General features: G+C 36.0%; 1 protein-coding gene across 1 annotated transcript in view; it reads right to left on the reverse strand.

The window, feature by feature from the left end:
- The window catches only part of LOC133533123 (serine/threonine-protein kinase BRSK2-like), a 73,277-nt gene extending 50,735 nt beyond the window's left edge, over nucleotides 1-22,542 (reverse strand). The window contains exons 1-6 of the mRNA XM_061872082.1: nucleotides 20,977-22,542; nucleotides 16,562-16,705; nucleotides 9,860-9,954; nucleotides 7,092-7,177; nucleotides 5,383-5,523; nucleotides 4,371-4,521 (exon numbers count right to left, since the gene is read on the reverse strand). Of these exons, the coding sequence (XP_061728066.1) occupies nucleotides 4,371-4,521; nucleotides 5,383-5,523; nucleotides 7,092-7,177; nucleotides 9,860-9,954; nucleotides 16,562-16,637 (549 nt within the window). The 5' untranslated portion in view covers nucleotides 16,638-16,705; nucleotides 20,977-22,542. The remainder of the gene's footprint in view (nucleotides 1-4,370; nucleotides 4,522-5,382; nucleotides 5,524-7,091; nucleotides 7,178-9,859; nucleotides 9,955-16,561; nucleotides 16,706-20,976) is intronic.
- Nucleotides 22,543-23,063: the final 521 nt, after the last annotated feature.

Consider the following 23,063-nt stretch of genomic DNA (forward strand, 5'->3'; position numbering starts at 1 on the left):
GAATATATAGGTCATACTAGCAATATTAAACAAATGTTTGCCTATTTCATACATTTTGGTTGTCTGACCTTGACATTTTGTATTTTTTTTTTATACCACGTCGGTGGCAAACAACCATACCGCCCGCCCGATGGTAAGCAGTCTCCGTAGCCTATGTACGCCTGCAACTCCAGAGGAGTTACATGCGCGTTGCCGACCCTAAACCCCCCCCCCCCCCCCCCCCCCTCGTTGAGCTCTGGCAACCTTACTCACCGGCAGGAACACAACACTATGAGTAGGGTCTAGTGTTATTTGGCTGCTGTTTTCTGTAAGGTGGAGGTACTTCCCCAGTTGGGCTCTGCTCTAGATCTGGAATGACATCCACTGGCTGTGCCCTACCACACAAAGCGAGATGACATTCACAATGCCCATACCTCTCTTTTGGACGTAGTTTAAGGACGTACCCGGGTCCATGTATGGGAGAGTAAATTTTTTTTTCGCAATTTCGGGGTTGGTCCCATAGTAAAAGTTGCTCAGTATTTCCGTAAATTATTGCAGGTGACTAAATAAACAACCTTTATATTCCGAATACACATACCCCCTTATTCTTAAACGTGTACTAAAGTTACGATGCCGCTGATCATCGTTTGTCCCTTTCCGACGTATTGGTATGATGGAAAGGGACAAACGATGATCACCGGCATCTTAACTTTAGTACCCGTTTATGAATAAGGGGGAAAATATATAGCTGTGTTATGATGTACTTAATTAGAATAATATGTTAAAATATATCTAGAGACGAAAGTCTATATTTCGTTGTCTTTAAAGACTACGATGAGGGCATCCGCTGTTGTGGGCGGGCGCACGCACGCGGGTGCCAATATAGATAAAATCTGTCGCACACGTCCGCGCAAATCAGGGATATAACCACAAAAATCGAAGTTCGTCCTTCGCGGGCGTTTTTCACTGTCACTCTAATTACGTCTTAGTGAGAGTAAAAGAGAAAGATCCCCGCAATATGCGAATTTCGGTTTTCGTGGCAGGCTCCCAGGTACACCCCACATTAGTCTCCCGAGCGTCGGCGTCTAGTCAACTCTATGGCTGCTGCTCGACGCAACGTTAGCGCAACTGCGCAACGACGCCATTTTCCATGGCGCTGACTAGACATAGACGCTAGTGTGGGTTTACTTAGCGTTGCTCATACTATTTTTCTTATATACTACGTCGGTGGCAAACAAGCATACGGCCCGCCTGATGGTAAACAGTCTCCGTCGCCTATGTACGCCATGCGCGTTGCCGACCCTAACAGTGCGCACCCTCGTTGAGCTCTGGCAGCCTTATTCACCGACAGGAACACAACACTATGAGTAGGGTATAGTTATTTGGTAGTTATATTATTACATACTATTTTTCGTTAACCCGCTTCATGTAACCGGGCCCGCTAGCGGACGCCCTAAAACCTGTTGTTACCTCTATTCAATTGTTTCTGTTCCTGTATAATGTATTGTAAACTGTGAGGTGTGCAATAAAGTGTATTGTGTATCGACCATAGAGTTAAAGTCGGAACACGCTAAGTTTTCATGCCAAGTGATATTTCGAGTATGGAGATAGGAATATGTATACATTCTCACTGCAAAGTTAGCGTGGTATTTGTCAAGCAATATGGCGGTCTTCATTGGATGGGGATTAGCAAGCCGCTCCGGTGTGTGAGCGGAACATCGCTATATACGTGCATAGCCTTGTCTCGCTCATACACGTCGGCGTGTCATCCGCATCAGTGTCGTAACTCATATAGAATTAGACTATTTTATATAAGAAACCAATTACCCGTTATGAAACGACTTTGTGAATATTATAGTTTTATAGTAAGTTGTAGCTTTTCTAGCAGTATTTTGTTTGTACGTAGTTTGTATAATAAATTACCCTATGCGGTATAATTATGGGTATTTTTATTAAAAACTTAGTAATTAACAACCCACTTTTTACATGGTATCAACATCTGATTCATGAAAATCGCTTCAGTAGTTTCAAGTAATAATGAGATAACAAAGTTAGTATTAAGAGGAAAGGGGACCGCTTCTCCATACAAACGTAGTCCCCATTTTCCTCTAGATACTGACATTATGGAACATATTTTTATTTAATTTATATATACAGTGTGTCCCTAGCCATTGGACAAAGCCGAATTGTACATATGCATTAAGGTATTTAGAACCAGTGTACAAAGTATCATAACAAACGGTGTAGGTAGCGGTTTCGAAGAAATTAACAAATTACCATTTTTTATTTACTTTGGAGCAGCCTGTATGTGTTAGTAGCTCCTAAGGCAGGGTTTCCCAATCTTTTTCAACCTGCGGCGCAGTTACAAGTCTAGTATTTTGCAACGGCGCCCTTGTAAATTTAAAATCACGGTCGAAAAAGAGTGACACGACGCTATATTATTTACCGATGCGAGCGCTCAAATAGGTACCCGCGAATATTTGTGGTTTCGGATAATGACAGAACTCACGGCGCCCCTCTTTACTTTCTACGGCGCACCAGGGCGCCGCGGCGCACACTTTGGGAACCCCTGTCCTAAGGTAATATCCTCAAAGAATAGTATGGAATCTTCTTCGACCTTTTTGATTATCTTTTTTATTTATGACACTAATAAGCTTCTGACTTTTGAAAAATGTCGTCATTATCAAATATTTCGAACAAATTGTCAAAAACACTGCCAAAGATTAACACAGTGTGTTTCTTTTTGTTGTCGATTATTGCAAAGAACATTTGTTAAAAATTTTTTTTTTATCTTTTGTTATAATTAAAAAAATATTGCATGCAACAAAACCGTTGCATGGACTGAGCACTCTTGGTCTTCTTAATTCTCTTTGCGTAGACATAGAATCAGTTGAAGAGACGTCATGCCAAAGTTCACTATCTAGAAATTAATCTATACTATAACTAATTCATCAAAAACTTTACTAGATATCGCTGTAAAAACTGACACTCACGTGGTATCTTCGTAATTTGTGGTTGTACCTTCAAACCGGATTTTATTTTTGAGAGATAGACGTCACGCATCGAACATTCGAGAATAAAAAAATAAGTTTTTGGTAAAAAAAAACATTGTTAGTACAAGCTTTTATCGCTGTCTGTACTTTACTTTCCATAGGCAACTAATACTCATTAAGACAATTCAAAAAACACCAAACACAACTAGGTTGCGTTGTTTTATCACAGATTTCCTATGGGTACCTCCTGTCTCCATCATCAGATTAGCTCTAAGGTACCATAATATTGCATTGTCACCCGACTTACATATGTATGCAAAGTTTAAGTTTCATCGGAAACCGGGAAAGGGGGCTAAATTTATCTTGCAAGATTTGATCCGTACAAACATAGGTATAGGTAAAAAACTTAAGTAAGTCACCTTTTTTTTCTGTTGTATGTAGTTGTGACGAGTTCGAATAGACATTTGTTTTGTTTGTGTGTGTCTTTTAAACATGTATTGTCTATTCGAACCCGTCACAACTACATACAACAGGTTATTTACTTAAGTTTTTTACCTATACATAGTTACATTTGTAAGTTAAATAAAAGCTTATGTAAAAACCTGCCGTGACACTGGGTAAAGTTCTTGCTTGCTGCAACAGTGACTTACCCGTATAACTTCAGGACAGGCGTAATTATATACTTACTTTACTCTTTGGGCGTAATGCGAACACCCACTTGGCGTCTTGAACATGGAACCAGCCGGCTGTAGAGATGCTATGTCGAAATAATGATAAAAATCTCCACTAGATGTCGCTGTCACAACTCTAACTTACCCGTATAACTTCAGGACCGGCGTAATGAGGACTCCCATATGACGTTTCTAACATGGAACCGACTGGTTGTAGAGATAATATGCCGAAATAATGATCAAAATCTCCACTAGATGTCGCTGTCACAACTCTAACTTACCCGTATAACTTCAGGACCGGCGTAATGAGGACTCCCATATGACGTTTCTAACATGGAACCGACTGGTTGTAGAGATAATATGCCGAAATAATGATCAAAATCTCCACTAGATGTCGCTGTCACAACTCTAACTTACCCGTATAACTTCAGGACCGGCGTAATGAGGACTCCCATATGACGTTTCTAACATGGAACCGACTGGTTGTAGAGATACTATGCCGAAATAATGATCAAAATCTCCACTAGATGTCGCTGTCACATGTCTCACACGTAGTATCGTAGTAGACTTACCCGTATAACTTCAGGACAGGCGTAATGCGGACTCCCACATGATGTATCTAACATGGAACCGGCGGGCTGTAGAGATGTTATGCCGAAACGATGATCAAAATCTCCACTAGATGTCGCTGTCACAACTCTCATACGTAATATCTTAGTAAACTTACCCGTATAACTTCAGGACAGGCGTAATGCGGACTTCCACATGACGTTTCTAACATTGAACCGGCGGGCTGTAGAGAAGCCATGCCGAAGTCTGCTATTTTGATGTTGTTCCGTTCGTCTAGCAATAGGTTCTCGGGCTTTAGGTCGCGGTGGCTGTAACAGAAATGTAAAATTTATATCATAAACTAGAGAAAAAGCGACCAAATCTCCCAGTGGCCGAGCCCGGAATCGAACCATCGTCTTCAGCTTACGTGGCTAACGCCCCGAGCCTCTAAGGCCACCCGGCCATGGCGAAACCCGTTCGTATATATTAATATTATGCAATCTTTGATAGTCTAGGCGTCTTTGACAAACTCAAACCCCCTTATTCATAAACGTCTACTAAAGTTACGATGCCGCTAATAATCGTTTGTCCCTTTCCGACGTATTGGTATGATGGAAAGGGACAAATGATTATTAGCGGCATCGTAACTTTAGTAGACGTTTATGAATAAGGGGGTAAAGGGTTAAGGGTGAGCAGTACGTGCTTGATGCGTGCTTGTACGAATCCCTTACCGAATAAATAATAGTATTATCGTACAGAAATGAACACTTCCTACAAAACCGAAGTTTGACAGCGATTCAGGGACGAATCATGCTGTCACTTTCTAATGTATGGAACTATCCCTTTCGGCTATTTAGGGTTGTCAAAATTCCAGTCATTATCTGTGTTCGTGCACGCATAGAGACGTCAAGTTGTGGAACCCTAATAATTGCTCGAAGCAATGCTGAGCCGGACGGAGCCGAGAATACCCGAAAGGAGTGTCGCTCCACTGCCCTTACGGGATTACGCTATAGCGTGAAAGATGGTGCGGCCATGATTTTTCTCTATTGTTTTAATGTAAATTGTTAGTTGTAAGTTGTGGTAAAAATTAAGACACAATATAAATTGAAGTCATATGATGGTACAATTAGGGAACAAATCCAATAATTTGGATTGGATCGCATTCGGCAAAAAAAATCGTAAAAACTTACCATATAGAATGGCTATGACAGAAGTCGAGAGCGGATATGATCTGCCTAAAGAACCTCCGCGCCTCCTTGGGCGTCAGCCGGCCTTTCTTCACCAGGTAGTCGAACAGCTCGCCTCCGCTTACATGCTCCAGCACCAGGTACCTGTGACAGATAGTGTTGGTTAAAACTTGAGTTGTTAGAGTCATCTGGGGGCCTACCGCAAAAACCGCAATTCGCAAATTGCGGGGATCTTTCCCTTTTACTCTCACTAAAACGTAATTAGAGTGACAGAGCAAAATGCCCGCAATTGACGAATTTGGATTTTGCCGGTAGCCGCCCTGCTTTAAGACTTGATTGTGTTTTTCAGACTCGTTATTTTCAACGTTAGAGGCCCGAGTCTTTAGTAGACTTAGGTCCTTTTCAGAGAACTCTCATTATTTTTACGAAAAAATTCAAAATGCATTTGCTTGCATGCTCAGTTAGCTGCACCGTACCATAGCGAAATAAGTAACATAGAGTCCTCTCTCCATACATCAGTTTTGGTACCAAAACGCTTATTATTTTCGTAGGCGACATCTAGAATCGAGTAGCGGAATTATCAGTACTGCTACAAAACTGATGTATGCAGTTAGCACTCTATGTTACTTACTTATTTCTCTGTGACCATAGCATAACGGTTTTTTTCTTTACTGTTACTAGTATTAAGATACAGCCTACAAAATTGTTGGTGGAGTCTTTATTCAGTCCCAACAGCTTCCTGAAAGTATTATCCGATAGATGCGACTGTCGAATATGGAGGCACCTGGTAGTTGTGACTGGGCGACCTGTACGTTGTTTTGTTACTTTTTAGTTTAGTTTAGTTGTAATTAGTAAATACTAACACTAGTTATTAGGTACGTAGCTTAGATAAACTAACAAAATCTATGGATTGTAAAGATCTGAAATAAATGATAATTTAATTTTAATTTTATTGGGCTTGTGTTCTTTTTGAGTCCTCGTAAAAAGACACCACTAACGGAAGTTTGATGTTAGCGCCATCTTTTGGTGAGTAGATGACATTACGTAGGTATTTCGTAAAATTAACCCTTTTCTTGTCCATATATCTTACAGAAGTTACAAGTTAACTTGTATTTTTTTATTATAAATGCAATTCTTATTTATGATGTAGTAATCAGGCTTGTTTTGTTGCCAAGAAGCGGATTAAATGGATTATATTGTGTATTATTTTTCGTTAATAGTAAAGAGGAATATGGTATTGGTATCTATATTTGAAATCGAATGTAGGTTTATATATAATCTGCGAAAATACATAGAAAATCAAATAACCACAACCGAATACTCCTCCTCATCTTTCTTGGAATTGAAAGTCATGCAGTTAATATTGATTATATTTTTGTAAAAAATTGGTTATCTTTTTATTTTTTGAGTATTCATATGTTGGTTACGATATGTTTTAGTTTAGCAAAGCAAAGATTTGTAGAAGTTATCAACAATAGGTAGTATTATTTGTGGTCAACGTATTGTTGTGCCAACTTGTATAGTTTGCCGCAGGACTGTCTCATTTCAAACATAGACAGAGACAATCAATGCTTTATTTGTCTTACGCTAGTACTAGCACCCGAAAGAAAGGGATGAGTATATTTTACTTTGTTCTTACTCTTACTGACTGACAAGTTGTGTTCGTCAGACTATGTTATACAACTAAGCCTTGGTAAAAAAAAAGTACTTACAGGTATTTCTTATTTTCATAAACGTCTGATAATCCTAGGACATGTGGGTGTTCTATTAATTTCATTATTGCTATTTCTCGCTCCACCTGAAACAAAAACAATTGCACATTTTAACTTTATGCAGAAAATATAAGAGTACCTATTTTCGGAAAAAAGTGTACAATTAACTTTTTTTGGAAAACCACCAAGTTTTGGGTTATTTCTACTCAAAATAAGTATTTGTTTGTATTTATTATAATACTGTGTATTTATGCATGTTTGTTTATAATAGTGGTGTTTAGATAGTGACTTTTATCTCTCTGTACTGATTTCCGCACCAATTGTAAGTTTCTGTTTGGCCCAATGGTTGACTGGTAGAGAATGCCTTAAGGAATTAAGTCCGCCATTTGTACATATTTTAGTATTGTGCAATAAAGGTTAAATAAATAAATAAAATCACGATGGCTAGCGATCAAAAAAAGGACAAATTAGTCCAAAAAAAATTGACAGTTGTGACGCATTTTCACATGCATTTTTAGTCACAAAACTGACACCCAAAATTTTTATAAATAACGGGGACACTTTTTTCTTTTATTTAATTAATATGCCTCGTAATTCGGAGTCGAAATAACCTAAGAGTCATTCGTTTTTAGAATAAAAGTAAATGATATTTTTTGTAAAAGAATTATTTCTTTAGATAATGTAAAGTTAAGCTATCAAGTGTGTGTGGTCTCAAAAATCGTGGGTCTCAAAAAGTATATTTATTCCGTTAGATTTCGATAAAATTTGGTACAAAATAAGCGCAATTTCAAGGAAGAAAGGTTTTTTTGTCCTAAAAAACCTTCCTCTAAATTTGGGAAACGTAGGTACGATATTTTCTTAACTCAATGTAAATTTATATATTTTTTCCGGGAAATGACTAGCTCTTCATACCAGCCAAATATTTAACCAAATCTAACGAAAAAAAAAAAATTGTTCTCAAATTAAAAATCGGCCCACATGTTAAAAAATATTACTTGTTTTAATTCAATAATATGACAGAAATCCGCTGGAGAATGACCTTAAGCTTCCATGACAGCCGTTAAGCCAGTTAGCCATTGATTTTATTAAGCCTTTGCTCGCCAAAACTTATCTTTTCAACACCAATGACAAATTTAATCCAATAATATTTTTGGCCTTTGTGGATTGCGGGGGAACTTGGAGAGTGTTAAGGTCTAAGAACAAAATAAATTACTTTCTTATAAAAATATTTTAATTTGTGTTTTTTACAATATTTAAACTATAAACGAAATAAACTTTGAAATTTCGTTTATAGCTTCGTTTCGTTCGTGTTATAGTACATTACTATAGAGGACGGGAAACGAAGGGTTGCAGGACAAGTAGATATAGACGGCCGAGCGTAGCGAGGTCAAATAGGGATACGCGGCCGGCAACCCCGTTTCTCGCCGAGATTTGTAAGGTTTTTTACTTAACTAACCACTTGATGTTAGCTAAAAGTTTAGAGTTGGGCAGAGGAAAGGGAAGGTTATGATGTAGCTAACAGCATATAGTGGTGGGAGGCTCATTGGATCATATTTAAAGAAAAAACTTCAGGATTTTTAGGCTGATGTCCGGACTTTTGTCATTAGAGCGTAGTGAAATTTTTTAAGGGCTTGACGTTTTAAATGTTGAATGATAAATTAATACGTGGGTACTTGCATTAGCACGGATTTACTAAGTTACTTCCTATTGAGATCTTAATAGTAACCTTGCCCGTGATGCGATAAATGTTGAATTATGAAACATTATGCTTAGAAATAAAGGCGAAGCGCTGGTTGCCTAGCGGTAAGAGCGTGCGACTTGCAATCCGGAGGTCGCGGGTTCAAACCCTGGCTCGTACCAATGAGTTTTTCGGAACTTACGTACGAAATATCATTTGATATTTACCAGTCGCTTTTCGGTGAAGGAAAACATCGTGAGGAAACCGGACTAATCCCAAAAAGGCCTAGTTTACCCCTCTGGGTTGGAAGGTCAGATGGCAGTCGCTTTCGTAAAAACTAGTGCCTACGCCAAATCTTGGGATTAGTTGTCAAGCGGACCCCAGGCTCCCATGAGCCGTGGCAAAATGCCGGGACAACGCGAGGAAGAAGAAGATGCTTAGAAATAAAGGAAAAATGAAACTCGAACTCCTGACTCCGAGATACCAGCATGTCGCTCTGCCAGCTGAGCTACCGAGGCTTACCCGTTGACAGCGAATATTTCCACCATATCCTTTATATGCGCCTAGCGACATCTACCGTAGTAGTTTAAAATAAATAAATATTTAGTTTGACATGTATTCCATTATTTCTTTTTAGTTTTCCTGTTTCTTTTGTTTCGTAGTTTTTAATTTGACGGTAATTTCGAATTTGTTATTTTTTTTTTTTTTTTTTATAATTATTATTGACGTTTTATAATTATATGTTTGCATGCCAAATCATTGACGATCATAATGTAAATTCATATAGATTAACATAAGAATAATTTATACTGTAATTTATCGTTATGAAAATAAATAAATCTAAATCTAAATCTAAGTTCTAAACCGGCTACGCAATAGTTATGAAACAGATACGTACTTTCATTATGAAACAGATACGTACTTTCATTATGAAACAGATACGTACTTTCATTATGAAACAGATACGTACTTTCATTATGAAACAGATACGTACTTTCATTATGAAACAGATACGTACTTTCATTATGAAACAGATACGTACTTTCATTATGAAACAGATACGTACTTTCATTATGAAACAGATACGTACTTTCATTAGCACGGATTCGCTAAGTTTCTCCCTGTTAATGATCTTGATGGCGACCTTCTTGCCCGTGACGCAGTGGACGCCCAGCTTGACCAGACCTGTTGACAAAATATTGAGCATTTTAGTAACATGATTTAATTATGATAGCGTTAGTGCTTACTCGATAAATCAGTTTCTTTACCAAAACGCGGGTTATTTCACAGTTGACATGTAGCGACAAGTAGCGGGTTGTTTCACAGTCGACATTTATTAGCGGTAAGTAGCGGATTTATCAGTGCCGCTACCTGACAATAGATGTCACCTGCGTCGCGATTGTCGAAAAGTGTATTGCTCAACAATTTAGAACTAATATCAATCAATGAAATGATAATTTAATTAATGAATCAGACAGTAATGTCAAACCTGCTTATTGTATTTTTTTTTCTCCTCTGAAGACTAGTAAATAGAATTTAAGTATGGCTCATGATTTCAATGATTTCATTTTCTTTATGCTGTTGGTATGTTTGTTAACATTATGTACTTAATAATGAACCTCCAGGTCTATGATTCTTAAGTATGTTAAGTACTCTACATTGTACTTCAAATCCATTTGTATATGTGACTGTTTGTGTTCTAAATAAAAAAAAAAAAAAAAAAAATAAGCAGAAGGAGTTGAAAATAGAGTTCCGGTTAATCCGGTTATAATATAAGCTGAAAATTGTTGAGCATTCGACTTTTCATTCGTCGCGACATCTATTATCAAGTAGCAGTACTGATAATTCCGCTAGTCGACGCTAGATGTCAGCTGCGAAACAATCCGCGTTTTGGTAAGAAAACTGATGTATGGAGTTTAGAGAATGGATGCTGGCGTCACTAATGACCATAGAGAAATAAGAATTAATAGAGTGCTCACTCCATACATCAGTTTTGGTACCAAAATGCTTATTATTTTCGCAGTCGACATCTAGCATAGAGTAGCGGAACTCTCAGTAGTGCTACTCGACAATAGATATCGCGGCAAACAAAAAGTCTAATGCTCGACGATTTTCCGTGTTCTACAGACAATAATTCAATTATTATTATATTATAACTAGAGTAACCGGAACTCTATTTTCAACTACGAAAATCGTGAGCATTAGACTTTTTGTTTGCTGCGATATCTATTGTCGAGTAGCAGTACTGAGAGTTCCGCTACTCGATGCTAGATGTCGACTGCGAAAATAATAAGCATTTTGGTACCAAAACTGATGTATGGAGTGAGCACTCTATTACTTCTTGTTTCTCTAAGGTCCTATCCTAATGTAATTACATTCATTTTTTATCTCTAACTAGGATTTCGTATTTAATCCGATCAAAATGAAGGAGCTCTTCAAACTTACCAGATTTTATCAAAACCTGACGAAAGAAAACTAAATACAACAACGAGGAAATGCCGCCAGCATCCTTGGTACAATGTCTCAAGGGCCTATTTTAGATGTAAGCTAGTTATAGTAGTAATCTGTATTTATCCATTATGTATATCAGGGATCGGAACCGGTTTTTTGCAAAAACATCGAAATAACCATATATTTCGGTTTATTTTATACTCAAAATGTAGGACTCAGTTGTGTTTTTAGATAACGACTTCGTATTATTAGATTGCCCGATTAGGAATGAAATAACTAACAAAGAACGAAAAAATACCGTTTTCGTTCCCATACAAAAAATACCGGTTTCCGATCCCTGATGTATATTGTTATTGTAAATAAAGAGCTAATAAAAATTAATTAAAACAACAACAATTTAATACTGTTTTTTTTTTTACAAATTACCACATTTCACGGCTCCTCGTAGTCTAAAAGAGAGCTTTATCTAGGACAATAGCAGCCGTCAGCTCTGTACACAAACTCCTAGGAATCCGGCCCACATTTATAATTCCATTCACGCTACGTGAGTTATTCTGTACATTCCTTGGAGCTTTGTGTTAGTTTCGAAAAGCTCGTATCTCGCATTGTCAAAAGAAAGAGGTGGTAGGTAACTAATCTCACATCTAAAATTAAAAAGCGTGAATGATGAATTTTATTTAAAGTTATACCTATAGTCGCCTTCTAGCGTGCCTTGACAATACAGACGCGTTCAGATATTTCTGAGCACCTTGGCCGCTCTGATATACTTTTAAGGATGCATTATTGAGCTTAAATTAAGTAACTTTATCAAAGAAACTGGTATTCTAATTATGTCAATTTTGGAGATATTCAATAATTTATTTTTAGGGCCTGTTTATATTGATTAGTGTTTAATGTAATGTAGGTGCTGCGTTTTTACTTTGACTAGCATGAGATACGACAATTTCAAAGTAACAATTAGAATGTTGGGTGTGTTGGCACCAATATTTGTGATATTTGTAGTGGCTGCCTCAATTAATCGTGCAAACCTTTGCCAATTTATACTTTAATTGGTTTTTTAGCTTCTATGACGTGGTGACGTGATGGTGTGAGGACTGTGAGGTAAAAAGTTAACGTTGAAAAAATTTCAGCGTTGGCAATTTAAACATGTACATTTAAGTAACATATAATACTTATATTTATGTCTGGTAATAATTTTCATTGCTATAAATTGTAATACAATAAAAATAAGAGCGAGTTGAAGTTTACGTAACAAATATAGGCTATAGAAAGTAAGAAAATGAAGGAACAAATACATATATATATTACAAGTAATAATGGCCCATGTTATTGGAAAGAGGAAAACATCGTCTGGACGATCGCTGACCCACATACATTCAACCAACGGAAGTGTTTGGCGGCGGTCTGACGTTTCGCTAACATTTTTAATGTTGTATTTTGTTTGCTTTACTCCTATTGGTGAACGGCTGTAATGACAATATTGCTTGGAATGGAAGCTATATTTGTGTGTATCATGACTTATTACTAAGTTACGGGTGTTTTCTAAGCACCTAATAGTGCGTATTTATTTATTTATACATTCAACCAACGGAAGTGTTTGACGGCGGTCTGACGTTTCGCTAACATTTTTAATATCCAATTATTTTATTGTTTTTAATGCTTTCATGAAGCATATTCAAGCATTTTTTTCCTTTTCCTCAGACAAAAACAATGTCAATCGTCTAACGTCCCAGCAGTGGGACACAAAAAAGGCTACAGAAAGTAAGGAAACGAAGTTACAAGTTACAACATTACATTTTTTTCTTTATTTAACGAGCTTAGTCTAAAAGACGGTGCCGCTCAGTAGTACGCATCGAGAAGTGTTCTTACACTAAAACATTAAAAACCTAAACAGATCATTATTATTATTAGAGGAAAATATTGTCTGGACAATCGGTGACCCACATACATTCAACCAGCGGAAATGTTAGCGGCGGTCTGACGTTTCGTTACCATTTTCAATATTGTATTTTGTTTGCTTTTCTCTTATTGGTGGACGGCTTTAATGGCAATGCTTGAAATGAAAGCTATAAGGCCATTTCGTCAAGCCATTTCCGTAAGCAGAAAAAGCGGCAAATAAATAAAAAAACAACTTTTTATTACAAAGTTTTTATTAATTTTCCCAGACAAAAAAATGTCTGGAGTCTAATCCCCACTAATATTGTTTTATGTAAAAGCAACTCTGTCTGTCTATCACATCTTCACTCTTAAACCACTGAACCGATTTAGATGAAATTGGACATGTTGACAGTTTGAGGCCCGGGGAAGGACGTAGAATATTTTTATAAATCCATCCCACGTAGAGGTATAATTAGTCAACAACAGCGTATAAAGGGTTAATTTTGATACGGAGTTGAAAGTAAAACGTAATAATTAATTTGCTTAATGGCGATCGAGACTTGATGAGATTTAAAATTGCCGCATACGTGTACATACTGTAAATTAGTTACTGCATTGATCGCTAGATGTCGCTTTGTAAAATTCAAACTGGATAACGATGTGTTTTCCTAAAACAATGGAGTCAAATAGTTTCCATGGTCAAGTCAGTAACCAAAAATCAAGTGACAGTGATACAGTGAAGTAGTAGTAAAGTAACAGTGTTTAGTTACAGTAAAGTGAACCTTAAAGAGCAGTGTTTAAGTGCGGATTTACAACAGCCAGGTGCGAACAAGACCACATCAAGGTAAAGGATTCGTGATTTCGTGGAACTTCGCGTAATTTAATTCAATCTATAATAATACGATTTGATAAATGATTATTTTTATAGTCGACATCTAGCATCGAGTAGCAGAATTATCAGTACTGCTACTAATTAATTACTAACAATTTTATAGTACAAACCGGGCAAGTGCGAGTCGGACTCGCGCACGAAGGGTTCTGTACCATTATTTATAAAAACGGCAAAAAAAAATTGTATGGGAGCCCCCCTTAAATATTTATTTTATTCTTTTTTAGTATTTATTGTTATAGCGGCAACAGAAATACATCATCTGTGAAAATTTCAACTGTCTAGCTATCACGGTTCATGAGATACAGCCTGGTGACAGACGGACAGACAGCGAAGTCTCAGTAATAGGGTCCCGTTTGATCCTTTGAGTACGGAACCCTAAAAAATATTGAGATAATATTAAAAGCAAATTAAAAGTAAGTAAATTATTATTAGTGCATACTACTACCCGCTAGATGGCGTTTAATAATAATAATAAATTCTTTATTACGAAGCAAGTAACTCCATAGGTGTTAGTGTACAAATTCGAAATTAGAATAATTAAAAACTATGTTAGTACTTAGACTAAGATAGATTAAAATTAAAACTACGAACATATTAAATATAAGTATAAGTATAGCTAAATATATGTATATATATATATATATATACACATACACATATATTTAGCTAATCAATAAAATTTACAGCTACACTCTTTACTTGCCCTATCCAGTAAGCAAGAATCGGGCAATCAAACTTGACAGCAATCACATTCAGAATGCTATTGGGACTCTGTCTCACTCGCGTCAGCAGGGATGCAATCTTTTTTCGCATGATTGCAGGAAACCCATCAGTGCGTGCCTCGCAAAACATGCCTGACGCGCTACACCTGCTGGGCAAGCCCAACAACATTCTGAATGTGTTGTTGTACTGCACTCTCAGGGCACTGTAGGCACGCTTGGTATACCTCACCCACAGGCTGCTCGAGTAAAAAGATTGGCAATAAGCTTTAAAAAGCGTTATTTTTACACATTCGTGACACAACATTAAAATTATGACCGCATTTTAACGATTTATTTTAATACTGTCTTTGCTTTAAATTTTTTATGGGTTTTATTGTTCATAATATTTAATTTACATATGCGTGCTAATTATGTGAAACACCGACTGAATTTAATTTAATTTTGATAGAATTGGAACATATAATTAATTATTTAATTTTATTGCTACGCTGCGAAAAAGTGACAAATTAGCCCAATAAGTATAAAAGTTTTTTTACTATTTTAAGAATTTTAATATAGATGAACTAAGCAATCCAATTACATACAAATGTTAATAAATACATACAAATGTTTTTAATACTACGTCGGTGGCAAACAAGCATACGGCCTGCCTGATGGTAAGCAGAATCCGTAGCCTATGTACGCCTGCAACTCCAGAGGAGTTACATGCGTTGCCGACCCTAACCCCCTCCCACCCTCGTTGAGCTCTGGCAACCTTACTCACCGGCAGGAACACAACACTATGAGTAGGGTTTAGTGTTATTTAGCTGCGATTTTCTGTAAGGTGGAGGTACTTCCCCAGTTGGGCTCTGCTCTAGATCTGGAATGACATCCGCTGTGCTGTGCCCTACCACACAGAGCGAGATGACATTCACAATGCCCATACCTCTCTTTTTTTTTCTTTTTTTTTATAAAAGAGAAGTTACATCGGCTATGATCACTTATCTGCCAAACTGCATAGCAGTTTGTTGGCAGAAAACTTATTCTACCCTCCAACATTGTTAAGTAAGTTATTGCTTACTTGATTTATAGCTATATTTATAGTGCGAGTGCGATTTCTTACAAACAATTGTAATAGCTTTAGATAGGCAGACTAGATAAACATTAAGCTAACATAAACATTAGTAGCAATAACAGACTAACTAACTAGGTTTGTTTACCTATTTAGTCAGTCTGTTACTGCATTGTCATGGGAACAGTAGGTATAGGTGCTCGATTTCATTTCAACCAGATTTCTTGTGGACGTAGTTTAAGGACATACCCGGGTCCATTTGGATGTAACATTTAAGTGAGAAAAATATGGTAAAAACATATTCCTTCAATGATACTTTAAATTAAAAGGAAATAAAATAAAATTAAAGTATTAAATTAAATTAAATAATTATTAAATTAAAATGGCCGCTTCTCCACACAAACGTAGTCCCCATTTTTCTCTCTGGATATTGACATTACGGAAAATATTTTTACATAATATGATGTATATTTTTTGATTTTTGTTATTGTAAAAATTAGGAGCGAGAAATAGGTATTAACCGCAGCCAAATAACACTTGACCCTACTCATAGCGTTGTGTTCCTGCCGGTGAGTAAGGTTGCCAGAGCTCAACGAGGGGAGTGGGGTTAGGGTCGGCAACGCTCATGTAACTCCTCTGGAGTTGCAGGTGTACATAGGCTACGGAGACTGCTTACCATCAGGCAGGCCGTATGCTTGTTTGCCACCGACGTAGTATAAAAAAAAATACAATTTTTTTAATGCTCCTAACTCTTAAAATACTATAAATACTGCAACAGTTCATAAAGCAAAGGCTCACCTGTCTGCCCCTTTCCCAGGGTCTTCTCCAGTCGAAAGGGCCCCACATACTGGTAGGCCTCCGTCGTGGTCTCCATGCTGGCGGTCAGAGCCTCATTTTGGCGTGTGCGGCTTGCTTTTTAATCTTATCATAACTGTTTGATCACTGGAAATATACGTCTATTTCAAAAGGTATAGAGTTAGAACAAGCTAAGTTGTCAGCGATTCTGGCATCACAGACTTCACAAGTGTTATTTTAAACGTCAGACTTTTATAACATATACGTTTAAAATAACACTTGCACAGTCTGCGCTGTCAAAATCGCTGCTTAGTTAGCTTGGTCTAGCTCTAACGTTATAGCGCAGAATAGTAAGTCAGTGCCTTTATTATTAATTGAAGGTTAACTGGAAGAGATCCCTGATATGTATTTTAGAATAATAAATCAGAATCAGAATTGTTTATTGCACTCATGTTAGTGTACAGTTCTTTAAAACTATTTAATACAGTTCCACATGAACCCTGTAAGGGTATAGCAATATTCTTAAAACTAACTTATGAAATAACATGCATCATGGGCATAAGCCAATTAGAAAGGGCTGGTGTATGATATATTATATATATTTGTATGTCTTATTTGTGCCGGTGACGTTATTCGTCCATATTATCGTTAAAAAAATTATTTAATGTGTAGTACGTTTTTTTTTACTAGATAAGTTTTTAATGAATTTTTAAAGTTACTAAAATTATTTATTTCTTTAATTTCATTTGGGATTTTATTATATATTTTTATGGCCATGCCAAAAGGGCCTTTGTGGATCATCTGTAGCGTAGAGTTTGGTGTGGCTAGTCTAGTTTTAGGTCGTAGGTGGGCCGCTCGCGAGTATTGAGGAAAGAGATTTCCATTATTCTTTACGAAACCTGTTTTGTTTCTTTTTTGTTTTTAACCTGTTTTGTTTCTTTTTTGTACTACTTATAAAGTGTTTTACTGTTACTAACTACCTAGGTAAGAATTATCAGGGCTCGAAAAGTGACTCAATTAAAAAAATCCTACATTATTGCTTATTGACCACGCATGCTACTCAATGATGAGTTTATGTGTATAACCTTAACCAATATTATTGACCCAGCACTGTGAAACGAAAATTATTACTGTTTTTTTAAGGAATCTATAATTATTTCGACGACCGGTCTGGCCTAGTAGGTAGTGACCCTGCCTATGAAGCTGATGGTCCCGGGTTCAAATCCTGGTAAGAGCATATATTTGTGTGATGAACACGGATATTTGTTTCCGAGTCATGGGTGTTTATATGTATTTAAGTATTTATAATTATAATATATTATATATATCGTTGTCTAGGTACCTACAACACAAGCCTTATTGAGCTTACTGTGGGGCTTAGTCAATTTGTGTAATAATGTCCTATAATGTTTATTTATTTATTTATTTATTACTTGTAAAGTTTGTGTTTTATATTTACTTGTAAAATGCACATTTATTTTACCAATAAAAAATTGTATTCGGTATTGACATATTTACCCAAACTAAATTTTGGCCTTTGTAGAGGGTCGTCGGCCAGACATAGACGACCATGCCCTATAGAAAAAAAAATATCGCGTCGTCGTTTTTATGCTTTTACTTTTTCCTGATCAGAACACGAAAATTTTTTTTGGAAAAACTAAATGAAAAAAAAAACTTTTATCTGAGTGCCCTTATATGTTACGTGACCCAACATCTTGTGAATACGATAAAAAATCGTTTTCAGATAGCAATTTTCTCCTTCACGTCTTCAATTCGTAAGGCGGTAGACTACTTGGCTCGCTTCCAATGTTACTAGGTATGCAGGCTGTTAGGGTATTAACTGTCTTTGTTCGGAGACTTGCTAAGTACTTGTACTTGCCAAGCGAGGTAATTTATTTTAAGGTGCTTTTTAGTGTTAAATAGATTAAGTAGTTACATTAAAATATTGTAAGCTAATATATGCGTATATGTCCATTATGTATATTGTTACTGTAAATAAAATGTATATTGTATATATCGATTTCGTACCTTTTGGCGTCGATACCCTTGGCCCGTGGGGTCCAAATGCGTCTACACTATTTAAGGAATTAGCTAAAAAATTAGCAGACGCCACCGGTGATCGTAGAGCTGGCCGCTTCCTCGCAGAAATAATAAATTTTGCGATATAACGAGGAAATGCTGCCAGTGTGTACGGCACCATGCCGCAGGGGGTCAGTTTTTAATTATTTATTTTAAGATTAGTTTTATTTAGTTTTTAAGTTTTATAGGTTACCAATAAAATGTATATTCCATATATACGTTTCAAGGTTATGGTGTCAAAATATTAAGGAAAGTAACGGTAATATTTAAAAATGTATAGGTACCTATTAATCCTATTATGTATCATTCGTATAAAATGACTTTTTTGTTAAGTATTATTGACGTCAAATAATATTGATTCTGTCATTTGACGATAAATAACTCAATTTCCGAAATGCCTCGTGTCATCTAAATTTAATAAGTTAATAACTTCATTATCATCTGTCTTTTATTTCTGTTATTCCATCATTCCAATCGTTACACTGTAAATAGTGCAAGTTAATACAGGGTTTTTTTTTTTTTTTTAATTATTATAGGACATTATTACACAAATTGACTAAGTCCCACAGTAAGCTCAATAAGGCTTGTGTTGAGGGTACTTAGACAACGATATATATAATATATAAATATTATAAATACTTAAATACATAGAAAACACCCATGACTCAGGAACAAATATCCATACTCATCACATGAATAAATGCCCTTACCAGGATTTGAACCTGGGACCATCGACTTCGTAGGCAGGGTCACTACCCACTAGGCCAAACTGGTCGTCGTATTACTTTGTTATTAATCCGTACTGAAAGTAGTATTAAATTAAACTAACTTCATTACTACCTAACTAATCTAACTATCGTTCCTTCATTCCAATCCTATCATTAGTAATCTCATTTCCTTTAATTCATATTATTACCCATAATAAATAATGGAATCCTAATACAAAGCCCATAGAGATTTTTTTACATTTATCATATCTCGTACACTTGCTCGTAAAGCCTGCAGTAATATATGAGCACGCGCCATATTGCGGCATTTAATTTGAACTAATTTTTCCATACTAAACTGACATACCTCTTGACAATGATCATATTTCTGACTGGGTTTTAAACCCAGCCAAAAAGGTATCGGTATCGGATTTATTAAATCTAAATTCGGGTTCAATATTGCTAAGCTTGCTACGAGCTACGAGAGATATTTATCCCTGAGTCAGGGGTGTTTTCTATGTGTTTATAAATATTTATATATTGTATATATGGTTGTCTAAGTATCCACAGTACAAGCCTTATTGAGCTTACCGTGGGATTTAGTCAATTTATGTAATAATTTCGTTTAATATTTATTTATTACCTTTATATACGCTTCAGATATAAATTGAAACTTTAAAACACCTTACTTGTGGAAATCCGGTTCGAAGGACCATTGCAACTGATGATTATTTTATAACACTTATAACACTGGGCATTTCTAAACACTTTCCCTTATATTGTTAACTTCGTATTGTAGTAAATATTATTACATATAGGTACACATACGCAATTAGATACACATATATAATTACAAATTTAATTAGATAAGTACTTAAATAGTAAACGTTATATGCGGTAATACACTGACATTTTAAATGCTCACATTTTCTACGTCGAAACTATTTTGTCGTCGTTATTGTTATTAAATTATTTTAAAATATGACGTACGGTTACCTAGAATTTGTATTGAAATAGGTAGAACTATATAAATGAAATTAACTTTAAATATATGGACAGTAAACGCCAGTATACTACATTTTGGTGACAGGTACTTGGAATTGCTTGAAAGGTTAGTTTGATTTCTTCAATATAATTTTTATAGCACTTATTTACAATAATGCATTGTTTGCGGGGATTTACTGTCTTAGGCCATGGATTTAGTAAATGTAATAAATATAAACTAGTGCTAGATATGTAGTGATGTTCGATATACTTGCAAGACATACGCAAAACCATAGATAGTGCGATTCCAAGTTAAAAATAGAACCACCTACGTCTAGGTTTAGCTTGAGCTATCGATCGAAAATTGATGCCTAATATTTTAAGTCGCAGAAACTAAATACAAATAACTAAATTTTAATTCGTATTTTGATTTATTTGATATAAATATGGCGTCTATTAAAAATATGTTTATTTTTATATTATTTTAGACCTGCATTTAAAAAGAAAACTAAATATTTTAATCAAATTAAAATGCGTTTATGATCGATTTTAAAAATGAAAAAAAAAACATTGTAAAGGCACTGATATTTCTATTATGCTCCGAGTTTTTTCGTAATATATTTTATATAAACACTTCGTTGCACTTACTATAAATAAATTACACTACATATATACGAATATGTACACTGTAATAACACAGTCCGCATTCACGGGACGTCACGAGAAAATCAATATCTGTTTTCACTAAAGTATGTATTTAAAACTAATTTAACAACACCCGCGAACGATTGAACGCGCCGTTCCGTCACAGACATTTCACTTGATATTTTTTTTATTAAAAAACTTATGTGTGTTACATAATAATTGTGAATTTGGTGTGTTTTCGGTGCGGCACGGAGCGCGCGGGCCGAGGGGGCTCGGGGAGGCTCGGGAGCGATCGGACGAGGGTGAAGAGTGAGTCATTAGCCTCGCAGGGGTGGTTTTGCGTTTCGTTTCACGCATTTTATTTTAACACATACTATTTAATTCGTTTTTAGTGATAGTAGTATTAATGAAGATATTGTATATTTAAAGTACATTTAAAGCAAATATATATTTTATTAATTTAGGATATATTCATCATAATCATAATGTCTTGTTGATTTAAAATGTGTATATAATAGTCGGTTATGTTTTGACTTTTTTTTTCTTCATATTATTATTCATTTTTATTTATTTCTGCTTTAAACTTTGTAATTAATATTAAATTAAAGAAAATATTGTTTTATGATTATGGAGGCCGGATGATGTCTCTTTTTTTCTATGTCAATACTGACACACATAGATTGCGTTTGCACCTTACTTTACTCTTTGGTTTGCACGGTCTTTGAGAACGTCACTGTTAGAAATAATTCAGAGGGCGTTTTTGATTTGCTGTAATTTTCTTTGGTCTGATTTTTATAAAGTTGGGTAAGTTTGAGTTTTTTTTTTTAATACTACGTCGGTGGCAAACAAGCATACGGCCTGCCTGATGGTAAGCAGTCTCCGTAGCCTATGTACACCTGCAACTCCAGAGGAGTTCCATGCGCGTTGCCGTCCCTAACCCCACCCCCCTCGTTGAGCTCTAGCAACCTTAACTCACCGGCAGGAACACAACACTATGAGTAGGGTCAAGTGTTATTTGGCTGCGGTTTTCTGTAAGGTGGAGGTACTTTCCCAGTTGGGCTCTGCTCTAGATCTGGAATGACATCTGCTGTGCTGTGCCCTACCACACAAGGCGAGATGACATTCACATTGCCCATACCTCTCTTTTGACGTAGTTTAAGGACATACCCGGGTCCAAACAAACTTTAAACCTAACTATAACTCGTGTAACTATAAAAGCGAAAGACTTCTTATCAGAAGTACTATACTAAGTATAATTGTGTACAGCCCCATCTACCGGCAAATTGTCTAACTAATTTGCGCGAGGTAATGGGCGTATGTTGTTTTTTCGAGGATAATTATCTATCATGTAAACCGATTTTAAATTTTTTTTTTTTTTTTGGAAATTTGAAATTAGGTGTCTGTTAATCTCATAGCAATTTCAAGTGTAATAAACAACACACGTAAAGTTGATTAAATTGCATACTAAATTATTTAGTATTATTGAGATACTGACTGACTGAAAGCGGAAAAGTTTTTGTTATTTAAAAAAGTTACTAAGTTAGAGGTCTGATTATATTTTTCCTGTAAAATTTATAATTTCATAAATTTTATTCGGTAAACTTCGGAGATTTGGGGGTGAGGGGGGGGGGGGGGGTTGTTATTATTTTCCGTCATAAATATTTTTTCCACTATGAAAAAAAAAGAAAGAAGTTTTGGAATGTACAATTTGAGCTCTTTCAAATGATCCCCACTTGACCTAGTCACTAGACTTTTAAATTTTGCCCCCTCTTCCTATTGGGTATTTTCCATAGTTTATAAAAATAAAAGAAAGAATAATACTGTCAATGTGTCTGGGTAAGCGTTGTTCATAACTATTACAAATATCAAATCATAGCTTAAGTGGTTCTCGCGATATTTTGCGATGTGACAGACAGACAGACAGACATACAAACAGACAGACAGACAGACAGACAGACAGAAAGACAGACAGACAGACAGACAGACAGACAGACAGACAGACAGACAGACAGACAGACAGACAGACGGACGGACAGACAGACAGACAGACAGACAGACAGACAGACAGACAGACAGACAGACAGACGGAC

This window comes from Cydia pomonella, chromosome 28 (genome assembly GCF_033807575.1).
Source record: "Cydia pomonella isolate Wapato2018A chromosome 28, ilCydPomo1, whole genome shotgun sequence".
NCBI lineage: Eukaryota > Metazoa > Arthropoda > Insecta > Lepidoptera > Tortricidae > Cydia > Cydia pomonella.